The sequence below is a fragment of the Microtus oregoni genome, unplaced genomic scaffold (genome assembly GCF_018167655.1).
Source record: "Microtus oregoni isolate MIOR12 unplaced genomic scaffold, Mior012 000031F_ref0000149, whole genome shotgun sequence".
Lineage (NCBI taxonomy): Eukaryota > Metazoa > Chordata > Mammalia > Rodentia > Cricetidae > Microtus > Microtus oregoni.
Genome location: NW_024543090.1, coordinates 28,605,688 through 28,621,106, shown reverse-complemented (window position 1 = coordinate 28,621,106; position 15,419 = coordinate 28,605,688). Strand labels below are relative to the sequence as shown.

At 52.2% G+C, this 15,419-nt stretch overlaps 1 protein-coding gene across 7 annotated transcripts; it reads right to left on the bottom strand.

The window, feature by feature from the left end:
• Positions 1-126: 126 nt before the first annotated feature.
• On the bottom strand, positions 127-8,580 carry LOC121465781 (glycerol-3-phosphate acyltransferase 2, mitochondrial). Of its 7 annotated transcripts, none has more exons than XM_041679170.1 (21): positions 8,518-8,580; positions 8,146-8,259; positions 7,438-7,511; positions 6,967-7,071; positions 6,633-6,761; positions 5,013-5,112; positions 4,553-4,686; positions 4,206-4,305; positions 3,900-4,112; positions 3,467-3,589; positions 3,239-3,321; positions 2,920-3,038; positions 2,404-2,474; positions 2,072-2,330; positions 1,843-1,991; positions 1,591-1,668; positions 1,176-1,307; positions 958-1,078; positions 808-873; positions 527-582; positions 127-243 (listed from the first exon to the last, which is right to left on the bottom strand). In XM_041679170.1, exons 1-21 carry the CDS (start codon positions 8,578-8,580, stop codon positions 127-129), a joined length of 2,406 nt encoding a protein of 801 aa, XP_041535104.1. The 7 variants fall into 7 exon arrangements, 6 of the variants coding, with proteins under 6 accessions (XP_041535104.1, XP_041535105.1, XP_041535106.1 ...); XM_041679171.1 differs by having other exon boundaries at positions 2,072-2,312; XM_041679172.1 differs by lacking the exon at positions 3,900-4,112.
• Between the last annotated feature and the right edge of the window lie 6,839 nt (positions 8,581-15,419).

Genomic DNA, 15,419 nt, shown 5'->3' with positions numbered 1-15,419 from the left:
CGTGTCTTTATTTATCACACCAATGATGAGTAAACATAGCTTTTGTAAGTTCAGGTTAGCTGTGTCCTAATGAGAGGACACACCCTTAAGTTCTAGGCTGACAAGTCCCATCAGGTTCCACTGTTTCTAACTGCAGATGAACTGTCGGATAAATTGTTCTAGCTTGTCCTGGTTGTCCCGACTGGCAAATGTAGGGGACAGGTGGAGCTGGGGTCCTGTAGGGCTGGGCATCTGCTGTAGTACCTGAACCACAAGATGGACTGTAAGCACCCTTGGTGAAGGGACAGTGTCCCCAGAGCCAAGCCTTCCCCATCCCAACCCCCAAAAAACTCTGTAGTGATGCCTCAGCGCCTGAGTATAAATACTACTTGATGTCCCTGGGACCCCACTGTAGTAGGGAAAGCAAACCATCCTCGCTAGCATTCACCATGGGGTGTGGGAACAAGGTAGTTCCTCTGAGCAGTTCTAGCAGCCCGTGGGGCTTGGGGTGAGGTCAGGGACAGAATGGTGATAATGTCCCTCTTACCCCCAGGTCTTTGAATGTCCAGATAGCACTGATAGCAAGATTTGGGTCTGCACACTCTGGAAGAAAGAGAAAGACAATAAAAGCTCTGAGGGAAGCCAGGGTGCCACTGGGCAGGGCTTTCTTCCTCTTAAAGGAGAACCATCTAGGTAGGGCTTGCATGTTAACTAAAGCTCTGTATGCTAGCTCCCTTCCCTGTGTCAGGCAGTTACTGTCCAGCAGGGGGAAGCAGTCACCAGCAAACTACCTCCTTTAGGAAATCTGAGATGGGGCTTGGAACTCACCAAAGATCCCTTCTTCTTGGGCACAGTCCTGTAAAAACTGGAACAACTGCTCTGAGTAGCTCACCTCTGCAGGAGAGATTAGACCTAGAGCTCAGCTCTATGGAACTGAGCCTTACCTTGCTTGAACACTGCCAGGGGTAAGGGCCTTACCTGAATCCGGCAGCTGCCCCAAGTGGAGGAAGGCGGCAGCCTGTGCAAAGGCCTTGAGTATTGGACTGAGCAGGCGGCAGAGGAAGAGGAAGAAGTCAGGGCAGCGAGACTGCTGGCTAAGCTGAAGAGAGCCAGACCAGAGTGGGAAGGTGGGCTCCCAGGTACCTTACCACCTCACCTCCACTGCCTCCCAGGGTATGTAGCATCTCCCAGCATACCCTGAAGCACCGGCCCCCTAGCTCCTCAAAGTCATCGCTTTCACTGTCAGTGAAGTCCCCACTCGGTTTCCACAGCAGCTTAGCACTCAGATGCTGCCTTCCCGTGTCACAAGCTGGCCGGGAGCCTGGAGTCTAGGAGTTGGGAAGAGTTATTGGTATCTGGTAAGGCTGGGCCGGAATCAGCTCTACAACCCTCAGACCTGGTCCTGGCCCAGCAGGCCCAAAAGGATACCCAGAGCTACTTGGGTCAAGTACCCAAGCTCACTAAGAAATGTGGAGGCAGGATGTGTGAAGAGAACCGTAGCTACACATGCAAACTGGCATGACACACATAGGCCCAGGCTAGTGGAAACAGGCTTGCACGTGCTGGGCTAGATGAGCAGCCCAGGGCGCTGCACCTAGGGTGGGAGCATACCTCCTCAGCAACCAGGAGCCCACACTGGATGAGGCGGTCCAGCACTTCCTGACAGTAGCAGTAGGAAGACTGGCAGGGCTGTAGGAAGAGAAGCACCAAAGCCCTTCTGAGAACATACCCCCCCCCCCAGAAGGGGGTGGGGTGGGACTAGCAGAATTCTGACCAGAGGTAGTTGGAGGACAGGATCACTACCACAGGAGGTCATAATGACAAGGCCCAGGGCCTTGATGAGCTACGGGAGAGGAATCTGACCTGGGGCAGAAGTAAGTCTTGGGGTAGCAGGTGCAGCAGCATTAGGATCTGGCGGTACAGTTCATTCTGACTCAGCAGCTCTATGCCCTGCAGCTCCCACGGCCCCTCAGGTGGTACTCTGCCGGCCAGCAACCCCCGCACTGCACAGGCTGGCAGAGGAGGCTGCTTAAGGAGGGAGCCGTTCCCCTCTCCTTGCACATCACCCCACCCTGTGAGCCCACCAACTCACCACCCACAGCTTCGCTCAGGAAGGTGGGCAGCAATTCCTTGCTCAGACGTGCCAGGTATGTGAGGCCTGGCCCAGGTCGTGGCACCACCACCAAGTCCCCCTGGTGGACACGCAGCAGAACCACTTGTGCCTTCAGCAGGCTCAGTGTATGTTGAGCCAGGCATCGCAGTTGCCCAGAGAAGCCCACGTCAAAGCCACGCAGCAGTGTCTCCTCGGTCAGCCAGGAAAACTCCCCCAGGAGCTGTGATAGGACCACACCCTGGAGGCAGAACAGACCTGAGCAGGGGCCAAGCCCTGCTCTTCCCTTAGGCCCCACCGTACAGTGCCCTTACCTTTTGGTGCTTCAACAGCAGCAGTGTTGCCATGATGGCTGTGCTCATCACTGCTGAACTGGCCACACTGGCTGGGGAGAGGGGGAAGGTGGGAATGTAGGGTGCTGTCAGGGGTCAGGACCCAACCATACAGTCCTATCTCCACCCCAGCAGGAGAGAGCAGGTTCCAGTATAGTATAACCAGACCCACCCCAACAGTGTGCTACAGAGTGACATTTGAGAAAGCACTAACAGCCACATCATTAACAACTCTGCAGGCACGTGTTGCTACTCGACTCAGCTACAGCTAAGGACACTGGTTGAGGGGCATCTGAGATTGGGATGGCCCTGGCATAGATCTTTGGCTCAGACATTGAGTTATCTGCTCCCCCCTCTCTGCATGCCCCACTCTTCTGGTATCCTGAGTGTGCCACGAAGGGGGTGGGGGTGCTCAGGTCCTAGTAACTGGTCCCGTATTATCCACATAAAGTACTGTTGAAACCCCACCCTAAAGGTACAGATCTGGGTTTCCCTTACCACTCAGGACATGCCTGCTCAGTCTTCTGACCAGGAGCTGGTCCTCTTCTTTGAGAGTCAAGAGGAGCCCAGTTGATGGGGTCCACTCCTGCTCCTTCTCAGTGTCTGGAACAACACTACTGGAATAGAGACAGATCAAAGAATGAAACCAGAGCTACAGCTGTTTTCCCCAAGTCCCTGTCCAGGCCTGTGTGCCATCCTCCACTTAGACTGTAGGGAAGGTGAGTGTCTGGTGCTGATGTTCTGGGATGGTTGGAGCGGCCATGAGCTGAAGAGCCACCTGCCTCCCTTCCGAGACCCATACATCTGTGCTCCTTACCATTCACCTAACACAATGGGCTGCAGCAAGTGTTCCAGGGTCTGCCTGCTGTCCCAGCAGCTTCTAGCATTGATGGTGTATTCCTGCCCAGGATAAAGATGTGTGGTCTGCTTTTGCCCCCCAGGAAACCCACACACAAACCATCTAAGACAGAAAATACTATCCCTACAATGGCTTTGAAGGCCAAATCACAAAAGCTCTCCCAGCCTTTCCCAACTGGTTTCATACCTGGAGGGAAAAAGGCTGAGCGAGATGTACCCTGACGCAGGCTCTCCGGTTGCAGCCCCAGCAGTTATACAGTTTCCGAAAGACAGCCAAGGCTCCTGTCCATAGCCCCAAGGGAGCCAAGTCCTGCAGGGAAGGACAGGCTGCACATGTATTCTTGGACAATTCTCAGGGCTGCTACCCATTCTGCCATCCACACTGCTCACTGGTCTTCTCCAAACTGTTGCACCCATGACCTCCCTTGTGGGGTCTTTTCTAAGGTGGTGATGGCAAAGACCTTGGGAAATACTGCAGGGTTGTGACTGTCGTGTCAGTTCCTTTACACACAGCTCACATTCCAATTTGACTTCAGCTCTAAGGAAGCCCAATCACAGAACATACTGTGCCACCCAGAAGTGGTGTCCACTTGGGGTCCCCAGGGACAAGAGGCTCTCACATGGTTCATGTCACATGGTGCATCTGGAATCAGGTCATAGGCAATGGCAACTGGTACCAGTGTGGCATCTGGAATGATGCCCTCCTGGACCACTTGGACCACCAGTCCTAGCCAGGCCTGGCCCAGGGCTGAAAGCCTGGGCCCTGGGCACCTAGGAGGCTCTTCAAGGAAGATGAGAAGAGGCTGCCCACTGGCGAGCAGCTGCTCCACAGCCTAGGAGAGAGGAAGGGTGAGCATTGAGGCCAGATTAGAAGCAGACTCTTGTACCCTTGGCCCACCCCATACATAACCACAGGAAACACTCACTGCACGGACCACAGCCCTTGCAAGGATGCCATCTGAGCTGTCCAAGGACAGGTTGGCCTCTGGGGGCAGGAAAAGTCCCCCAAGTTTCTTCAGTAGAGCTCTGTGAGCACAGGACAGAGCCTAGTGAGAAAGGGCTTTGGAGGAGAGACTGGGCCCAGATGCTTCACAAGAGTCTTGCCTCTCCCAGCCTGTCTGACTAGGCACTTGAAGCAGTCATGGCCCAAGCACCCATAGCCAACCATCCATCTAAGTCTACAAGTTAGGCTGTCATATGGCTGAAAACACCCTAAGAAGGCGAATTAACTTTCACCCTCCTGCTCCAGCCTGGGATTTCCCTCCTGTCATACCTGAGAGCAGGGGAGCAGGTGCGGGGGTCCAAAGCCACACGGACCACACCCAGGCCCTGGGAGAACAGTACGAAAGGCAGGAGGAACCCATCCAAGAGGGACTTGTGTGTAGAAAGGAAAACAAGCGGCGAGCCCTGCTCCAAAGACAGCCAGAAGGAAATACCACCATAAAACACAGCCAAACCCCAGCACCTACAAGTCACAGGGCAGCACTGAGGGAGGGAGGGAGGGCTCCTCTACACATTTTCCAAAGGTAGAGTAGCCTTCCCATAACTTTTAAGGCAATGCATAACGGCTATTGAAACTGAGGGAAAGAAACTATAGGACACCCTGTAGGAACAGGACTATGAGACATGGCAGCAAAGTTGTCTTAAGAGCTGTGGGTTTTTCTAACAGCTGATAGTGTCTGGGTTTGCCTCTGCTCAGACCATCCAAACCTATCCAGTATGGCCTGGCTTACCTCCTGGGCAGCCTTGTGGACCATCTTCATCTGTCCCTTGTGAAGCTGCACATTCAGGAAGAGGCGGTTCAGGAACCACAGCAGTGCCCAGCTGAACAACCTTGAAAGCAGTACCAGCTTGAGGTGCAGCAGGGTCACCTTCCACAAGGTTCAGCCCCACAGGACCCCCAGAAGGTTGCCCAGTACTACTCGAAGGCAAGCAACATTATTGCCCACACTGATCAGGAGAGGTCATGACCTGCTTAATAGTAGACAATGCTAAGTGGGCGCTGCTGCTGCAAGGGTCCTGATGCCGCAGCCTGCACCATGAAGCACTGGCTCACATCACAAAGGACTCAGACTCTTTCCAGACAGAACCCATCAGCTTACGTTTACCAACTACCACGACAAGTGGGGGAGGGAGGCGATGACAGAGGGCAGGACTCTGCATTTGCTCAGACGCCCAGTAGGGGGACCATGCTGCCACCAGAGGAGGAAGAGGAAAACTTGTGGGCAAGCAGCAAGCCCACATCTGACAGGAACATTAAATGGGGCGATTCTGGGACACAGCAACCATATGGGATCGCTGGGGAAGACCATGCCCCTATAAAAAGCTGCATCGGAGGCCACTTGACTACTTTAGGTGCACAGGGGAAGCAGGCAGCCTGCTAGAGTTGTGCTCTGGAGCTCCTACACAAGGGCACTGTGAGGCTAAGAGCCTGAAAGCCTCAACAGAGTCAAGAACTGTTGCAATAGAGGATTGATCAAAATCACCAACAGCTGAGCCTGGCATACAAACCTAAGCCCCCTTCAGCTGCTTAACTGAAGCCATCCCCTGGCTTTAAACATAAACTGTATACTAAAGCTCTGAAAAATCTTACGTCTTTTCTTCTGAGCTCCCAGACCTACACAGACAACCAAGTCCTCAAGTCAGTTACTGGAATTCCCAATCCAAACATCCTTCCAGGGCCAGTTACCTTCTGACCAAGCCTAGCCCTCTCTGTATACACCCCCAGGTACTAGGCCAGAAACAGGGATTTCCTGTGTTTTTCTTTTCCTACCACCACCTAATCTATTCATGAGTCTCATTATTGCTACCTTAACCACAGTACTCTTCACAATGGGACTAACAACTTTGCAGATATGCTGGTCTCTGCTCTCATCCCAGCTCATCATGTGGCCACTTCTCTCTTAAAACTTTCCTACTGGCTTTTCCTGCCCTTAGAGCCGCCTGAACTACTTATATGGCTCATCAGCTTCCAGCCATGTCACTACTGTTGCGAACCTGGCCCTCCCTGTTCAGGGCCCTGACTCTGGCTTCTCCCTCTGAAGAAACTGTTCCCTCTCTTACTCCTGTGCCCTCCACGACTGACTCTCTTCACTTCTGGCTCTAACTACAGCGCTCACCCTCCTCCTGGGTATTCTGGCCCTTGTTCCTTGGGGCAGCTGTACCAGTCCACCTCTTTAATCACCTGTATCTAAGTGTGCAGACCTGTACTGTGAACCTGGGCAGGTGCTTCAGTAGGCTACCATCCAGCTACTAAAGAAGAATATTTGGTGCTTTTCCAAGCCCAGCTCACATTCACTCCCCAAAGGGGCAGAGGCCTCAACCTAAGGACATATGCTTCTCACCACTGTTACCTGAGCAAGACGGGGCCGAGTGTGGCCTGAATGTAGCCCAGGATGCGCTGCACCTCTTTCATCACTAGGTCAGGTGCCTGGCCTTCTCCAGCCCCTCCTGGAACCCTTCCTGAGAGGAGGTTCTGCACCCTGTTGGGATTAGGGGAACAGTGTTGGGCTAGACATCAGTGGTCTCTCCGCTCACTTCCTCAGTGTATACCAGAGTCCAATGTGGGCCCAAGTAGAGATAGCATTCCAGAAACCTTGCCTCAGCCAGTCTTGGCCATCCTGATAGAGCCTTTGTCACCCTTTTTTAAGTATCTCACAAGCACCAGCCTCTGATCCTGCTCCTCACCCAGTGTTTTCCATGATCTTTTGAGAGGCATCAGAGCTGGTGGGGATGTGCTGCTCCAGGGACCACAGGAAATAGCAGAGCCTGCGAACCAGCCAGCCTCGAAACCTGGGGGAAGATGATTCAGAGAGGCCTCCCAAGGTCCAGAGAGTTCTATTCATCAGGAAGGGTTTGCACCTGTCTCATGCCCCAGGCCCAAGCTCCACCATGGAGCAAAATTAAGAGGAACAAGGATTCACTTGCCTATCTGGTCCCTATTTCCACCCACTTCCCCACTGAGGGGGCACAGTGGCTTGACACCCAGTGGGCAACCCATACATGCTCATGGGAGGAAGTTGAGGACAGTAAAGCTTGCCTCAGTTTGCTGTGGTTATGAAGGAGAGGACAGGGGCCCTTCTTTCCCCATTGCAGAAAGAAAATGATACCACAAAGGGCCCTTGCAACCCACCACCCTGCACCCCTAGCTCTGGCTACCTGGTGTTCTCTTCCTTCACCAGGATTACATTGCAGAAGCCCAGATCCATTATGCTTCTGTGGAAGAGGGACTCCTAGCCAAGAGGGAAGGGACAACATGTCCTGGGGGGCCTTTGCAAGCCAAAGCTGTACCCCCGCCACATTTAGCCTCTGCCTGATGGCCCTTTGAGTCAACCAGGAGGAAAGTATAGAGAACATCTCCCAGATGTCTGTTCCAAGATCCCAAAGTTGGCTCAGAAAGAAAAAGGCTTCATGCTTAAAGTGGAAACCACTGCCCCGTTTGGAGTTGCCCTCTTAGAGATAAGCACATTAAAATCCTCTCAGTAGGGGTTTTAACTCACCAGGATCAGAGAATCTGTAACCTGAATCTCCATTAGTATGCTGAGCCATCTTGGCAGCAGCACATGATACAGACATGCAAGAGATGCTGAGTGCTATGACGTCTGAATAGACAGTGTCCCCAACTGAACACAGCTAGTGCAGACCTAGGTATATTCCCACCTACCTCTCCTGAGGCTTCCTACGGATTCCCCCAGCCACATCCCCACAGACCCCTGTGTATTAATTTCTCTGAAGGGCAAAGGCATGGTGCAATTGAAAGATCAAGCTTGGAAAGACATGGAGGAGGCAGCTTCCCAGCATCCACAACACCCAGAACTAAGCTAGCCTAAGCTTTGCAAAGGAGGGCCCATTGGTCCCATCACTTACCCAGCTTTTCGGAGTACAGGTCTGGCAGCAGCGACCCATAAAGGGGCGATACTTCCCCAGGAATGGGGTGATGGCCTCCATCTTCATCCCAAAGCCCGAGGACCAAAACCTAGTCTGGAAAAGGGCCACAGGAGAGGGAAGCGAACTCAGTGTCCTTTACAGAGGGGGACACAAGAGTAAAGGCCACAAGAGCATAAGGAGGAGGACGGCAAAGGGTGTGAGAACCCCAAAGCTGGAGGACCAAAGACTGGTCTAGAAAAGGGCCAAGGGGAAATGAGCGACCACAGGGTCATTGACAAAGGGAGGGGGGCACATCAGGAGGTCAGAAGAGGGTAAATATAAGGACAAAGGGTGTGAGGATTCCCACACTACCTCCTGACCATTGTGGTTACTCCTCTGCTGGGTCTGGGGACTGGATTTCAACATGGTATCCATGAAGTCTGTAAGATCTGTGAACTAAGCACTCTCTCTCCACATGAACCTGACCTAGAAAAGGGGAAAGGGAGGAACTGCATGGAATCTGAGCCATATCCAGGGGTTTCTAAAGTGACTCACAGTCTACCCCCAGAACAGACAACTGCCAGGAACTGGAGCCTCAGTCCCCGACACAAGCGGTACCTCCAGGAAGTTAGCTAACTAGAAAAGCCAGGGGTTCCCTCAGGCCGACATGAGAGGGAGTAGTTATCTTCCATCCACACGTCCAGATGTCTCCTGACACCAACTAAAGACTCTCCGTGCAGAAACAAAAGCCTGGTTGGACTGGGTTACATCAGCAAGAAGGGGCCACAAGGAACAGGCCACGCTCCACGACCCACAGAGTCCTGCTCAGCTGCTCTCCTCCGGAAGCCCAGATCCATTATCCATCTATGGGAGAGGGATTCCTGCCCAAGGAGGACCCCTACCCTGGTCTCCCGCAGTGTCCGTGATGAGCCAATTGGTCTAATTATTCACAATCTTTTTCCATTCAACCACACCAGCTGCTAGCCAGCCTGAGAATGCCTTGCCTCCCTGTTCCTGAGACCACAGAGTCTGCTGGGCTATAAGTTCATAATGTATCTACATTCTTTTTCTGCGAGTTCCAGGGCCCAAGGCTGCCAGAAAAGCGGCCTCGTGAAGGCCTGCAGGGGTCCCATTTTACTTCCTCTGTATCACCTGAAAGTTATCTTGAAAGCAAGAGCCACAAAAGATTCATGTGTAGACCTAGCAATTCAGGGGCATGGAGAGGACCCGGAGATCCAGAAGCCTGTGACTTAGCTCCCAGCAATTCCTGGGTGCTCCTTCTCCCCTGATGCTATTTAGCACCAGGAAGCCAAGCGGTAAATGGATCCTGATTCATGTACACACAGGCTCTGGCGAGCTCACTTCAAATACAGTCCCTGTTTTGAAAAAATGTTCTCCCAGCCCCACTCGGACCCTAAGCATGGGGGCGGGGGGCACATCAATGCTGTGATGTCAGGGGTCCTGCCTTGTTTGCAAGGAAGATGTCTGATACCCCTCAGCCTCAGAGCATGCTTCACCTCAAATTCTGACCCTGAAAGAACAGCAAAACACCAGGCAAGGAGCACTTCTTGTGAGCCAATTAAGTCAACGATGTAGCTCATGCAATCCAGGTCAGTTTGGGGACATGTCTCACTTTTGTTAAGGCAGTGTCTTGCTATGTTCGCTCAGGCTGGCTTTGAATGTTCCGTCCCCCTCCTCAGTTTCTCAAGAACCGGGATACAGACGTGTCTGGCAGCCAGCTTCCCTAAGGGAGGACCGCTGGCAGTCTGCGTAGATGGAACACACCTCCCCAAGGGCCAGCTACGGTTCCCATATCTCTTCCCACTGGCTATATGATGTGCTAAAATGTTATGAATTAAGGCTAACATTTAAAAGCAGAGAGCTTGTTACATAAAGAGCGGGGGTTCCAGCTGCAGCTGTAAAAATAACCTTGCAAATACCCCACCGGGCCTCAGCTGGGGGGAGACCCGAAACCACTGTTCCTTTCGCTCCGTGAGTTCTCTTATCCGCCCCACACAGGTGAAACTTGTTGCCTAGCTCTGTGTAGCTCCTGACCAAAGGCTAAACTGCAAACCCGCCCCCACAATGTTGAATGTTCCCATCCTACTAAGCATCACAGAACCTGACTTTAAAGGTGGAGCTCCAGCAAATACCCCAACGGAGCCTGCAAGGAAGCCCCTCGCCAAACCCAAGGTGGAAGACAAGGCCTTGTAGCGGCAGCACCGGAAGTCCATCCCTGCCGCTGTCCTCTGGGTGTCGGGTGCCGGAAGCCAAGCAAAGGGCAAAGTGGGTCTCTCCGGGCCAGCAGCTAGGCCTCGTGCCTTTGAGGGTTGGTCTGTGTGCCAGGCCCGGCAACAAGACCACCCACCAGCCCGAGTTCCCCACACGGGGATATTAGTCCCTGCCTGTCCAAAAGCCCTGCACAGCCCAGCCTGGCTTGACCCAACCCAGCACACAGGTCCCACGAAGCTCACCTCACACCCTCAGCCAACTCCCGCCAAAACAGCCGCCCGACTGGGCCAGCTAAGCCGGAAGACCGCGCCCGCCCCAGCGCATGCGCCTCAGAAGCTGCCTCGCCGGCCAATCAGGACGCACTGTGGGCACGAAGCCCCATCCCCTCTACGCAAGGCACGCACAGCTTGCCGTGCAGCACGTACCACGTGATCCTGTTGCGTTTAAGAGTAGGTGGGGCGAGACCTTTCTGACTGTGCTTAGGATCCTCTTGCCCTCCCAGTCTGGAAGCGTAGGATGCAGAGGACCCAAGGGCTGGAGGGGGAGTCTTTAGAAAATTGGGAGGGGCGAGGTGGCACACACCTCTCATCCAGTGCCCAGAAAGCGGAGGCAGGTGGATCTTTGTGCGTTCAAAGCCAGCCCTGTTTCAAATATATATACATATAACATTTATAACTATATATATTATAATATATATTAATTATGTGCGTGTTAGGCCAGAAGAGAGCATTGTGCCCTCTGGAGCCAGAGTTACAGACTGCAGTGGCCCCTAATGGGTGCTGGGAACCAAAGGCCAGACCCATAATAAAGGCAAGAACCAACTCCCCCAAGCTGTCCTCTGACGTCCACATACACACACAAAATAAATGCATGTAATTTTTTGAAAGAGGAACTTGAGCTGAGCACCAACACTTACCGCCCTGCTTCCTGACTGGCTGTGATGTGGTCAGCTGCCTCAAGCGCTTGCTGCCACGTCTTCTCAGCCACGACGGCCAGTACCCCTCAGACTGTGAGCCAAAACAAACACTTCTTTCCTTAAATTGCTTTCTGTCAGGTGTTTGGATGCAGCAACAGGCAAAGTATATCATGACTACAGCCCATGAACACTGTCTTCATCATGTGGTCATTTGGGTAATTCCCTGCTTTTGTGGGACAAAGACCATATGGGTTCCTTCATTGTTTCATTGTCACCAGCAGCCCAGTCAGGCCAGCAAGTGGAAGATCTACACAGGACTAGGAAGGAGACTCAGCCGGTAAGAGTTCATATTGCTCTTCCGGGGGCCCTGAGTTCAATGTCCAGCACCCACATCAGGTGGCTCACAGTTGCCCATAACTCCAGCTCCACGGGCTCCATCGGGTAACTGTATTCACATGCACACACCCCACACACACATACATAATGTTAAAATAACAACTCTCAAAGGTGGTATAATATTGAATAAATGGGAAGGAGGTGTACCCTGCCACCCTCAGCCCACATGACAGCTCATGGGATTCCACTTTTGGAACCTGGGATGCCACATATATGCCCCATCGGACCCTGAGAGCTGGTTCTTATCCCGCTTCTCTGACTCTCCTCCATCTATCCTTGAGGAAATGGCCACTGCGCTTCCTCTTCTGTGTCCCCCAAGGCCTCAGTCTGTGTCACTCACTTTCTCAGGTTACAGGTGTTCTTAGTACACAGGGGTGTCATTTGTGCCCTGTCCTTTTTTTTTTTAAAGCTGTCCTCAAATTTGCTACATTACAAAGAATGGACTTGAACTCTTGATCCTTTCGTCTCTTCCTCCTCAGTGCTAGGATTACCAGCTTGAGTTGTTGTATCTGATTCCCATGTTAACTATTGCATGATATCAAAGTGGACAAGCCATAGCAAGAAGACTCCAAGACTCTAAAACAAAAAAAAAGCAAGCAAAGGGAACCCCTTTATTTAGCAAAAGTAACAAGTTGCCCCCAGGCATAAGTCTGGACACCTTCCAGGATCATCATCCCAAGAGACCTCATGCTGAGGACGACGAGGAGCCCAAGGCAGCTGCTCCATACTGGAAAGTTCCTCGGGTAGGGACAGCAGGGTCCAGGGCTGTATCTAGCAGAGTTCTGCCCTTGTTCTGACCTCAGCTGCCCTGCTGCTTTAGAAAGGATGGCCTGGGTGACCATGGTGGCTGTGACTGTGTGCTGTAGTTTGGGCACAGAAAGATGCATACATACATTGTGGATGTGAGTCAGGGTTTGCTGCTGAAGATCCTATCAGCAGTCTGTAGCAGATCCAGAGCTACCCCAGCGTGGTGAGATCTGCAGGCCAATGCTATGCAGACTGATGGCCTGACGTGATCCTAGGAGACACCCAACCATGAATGAACTCAGAAAGCCCCAAAGATCCCGACTCATGGAACTGACTCCTAGGGCTCAAAAGGACAAAGGTCCTCCTTGTGGCAGGACATACATCCACATCTGGCTTCTGGGTGTTTCTAGAAGAGATAAGCATTGTGTGAGTAGTTGCTCTCACCATGTACAGACACCACCCCATCCACCAAGGATTGAGACGGGGCAGAGGAAAGGTGGGTTTATCAGCCGTCCAGTTGGAATTGGAATACCCACCTTCTCACTAACAAAGAGACAAATTCCTCTGTACCTATGCCAGGAGGACTGAGAATAGCCAATCCTGATGGGGTAGCCATTGCTTGGGCCTGGCCTATATGATGTAGACCCCTTCTTACATTCCAGAACCTTCAATATGGTCTTGTTAAACACTGGCAATCCATAGCTGAGAATTGAAGTTTCAGTGGTTTGGGTGTCTGCCACCCTGGCTACTTTTTCCTGATCATGCTTAGTTCTGTAGAGGCTGGGGCAGGAAAGGTGTGTGTGTATGTGTGTGTGTGCTTTTTATGTGTGTTATGTACATGTGTGTATGTGTTCTGTGCATGTCCGTGTGGCTGCATATGTGAGTGCAAGTGTAGATGTGTATTCGTGTGTGTGGAGGCTAACAGTACACCTCGTGTGTTGTTCGTGTGTGTGGAGGCTAACAGTACACCTCGTGTGTTGTTCGTGTGTGTGTGGAGGCTAACAGTACACCTCGTGTGTTGCTCCTCAAGAGAGGGCTACCTTGTATTTTGAGATAGGATCTTTAGCCTGGAGCTTACCAAGTTGGCCAGGATGCCTGGCCAGTGAGCCCAAAGGCTCCACCTATCTCTGCTTTCCTTCACTGAGATTATGAGCGCATGTCACCATGCCCAGCGTTTCTACATGGGTCACAGCCAGAGGAGTCAGCACAAGGAGAGGCACTCAGAGTGAAGAGTTCTGGGTGGGAAAGAGGGGCAGGACAAAAGGGACATTCCTTGTATGCTCCGCTCAGGAGAGACAGTCCTAGGGACTCTCAGGACGCTCCCCTTAGCAAGGTAGGTGACCTTGGGGTCCAGAGACATAAGCCTCTAATGTTCCCTTCCAGGCCCTTCTCCTGACCCCCAGTCCTTTCCCAGAAAGCAGCAAGCTTGCAGGGTGGATGAATTTGATTACTTGGGTCTTAGAGGTTCTTTTTGGTTTGGTTTTTGTCCTTAGTAACACCCAGGATCAAAGCAGTGTGTTTTAAACACAATAACTCTGGGGAGGGCCCTCATGGGGCCCTAGGGCATTACAAGAGACCACTTGCTCAGAAGCAAATATCTATAATCAGTTGTTGCTTTCACCCCACAATGGGCACATGAGCAGTAGTGGCAGAACAGCCTACTCCCTCCATAAGGACCTTCTGGCCCAGCCCCAGGCCCTGCCTCCATCCTCCCTTGCCTACATTGTTAGAACATTAGGCAATCTGGGCTGGGCATTGGTAGGGAGGGGATACTGGCTCAGAGGGTGTGGGAATGACCCTCCTCTAGGCCAGTGGTTCTCAACCTGTGGGTTGCAATGACCCTTTCACGGGGGTCGACTAAGACCATCAGAAAACACAGGTATTTACATTACGATTCAGAACAGTAGCAAAATTACAGTAGCAGCAAAAATGATTTTATGGTTGGGGGTCAGCACAACAGGAGGAACCATGTTAAAGGGTCACAGCATCAGGAAGGTTAAGAACCACTGGTCCAGGCAGTTTTCATAACAACCTCCCCAGCCCCTAGCAACCTGGAGTTTTGAACATAGCTCTCAGCTTCTCTATGGATGCAGTGGTTATGTAACAAACAGCCAGCCACACGAGGCTGAGCTCCTGAGGGGCTGTGAAAAGCAGCTGGGGTGTTGCTCTCCCCCAGCGTTGGGGTGCTAGTCCATGCTGGGTACTGGAGTGGGGACTTTAGTAGAACAGAAATAGAGGGACCGGATACAATGCTTCCTGCTGCAAGAAAGCTGAACTCAGAGGTACTTAAACATCAAAAGAGATGTGTCTCCTGTGTCTGCCCGTCCTGAGGGAAAATGGCCCAGGGCTGGTTAGTGACATCAACAGGGATCCATGTTTCCCTCCCGAGTGGACCAGCTCAGACCATTTCCCCCCATGATTGCAGGATGGCTGCCTCAGTTCCAGGCATCAGCTAGCAGAGTCTACATCTTTCTAGATGCTTCTTTATTGCCATATCTCACTGGGGCCAGGAAGAGAATAAAAGCCCTGTATGACAGTCCCAGGAGTGCAAGGTGATGATGTGGCCTCCCCCTCTGTCATCATCATAAAAAAAAAAACCCAAAAAACAAAAACCCTGAGGTAGCTTAGAGGAGAGAGGAGGTCTTTGGGCCTTGGTTTTAAAGGTTCCGGTTGCTAATGAGCCAAGTCTGCCAGATAGGAGCACCAAGCCACCTCCTTCATGGGCAGGGGGAAGAAAAGAGAAAAGGGGAGAAATCAGAACCCCAACTCCTTTCAAGAGCACATCTCCAGTGATCCCCAGACCTCCTGACCAGACCCTGCCTCTTAAAGTCCCTCTGCCTCTCAATGGTGCCGACCTGAGGACCCAAGTTTTGGGGGAAGCGAGATGTGCAGAGTCCATTAGTGGCAGTGTGCTCTCTGGTGTCATGGGATTTGGGGTTTATTTCAACCTCCTTGGATCTCAACTGGTAAGATATCACCAAGT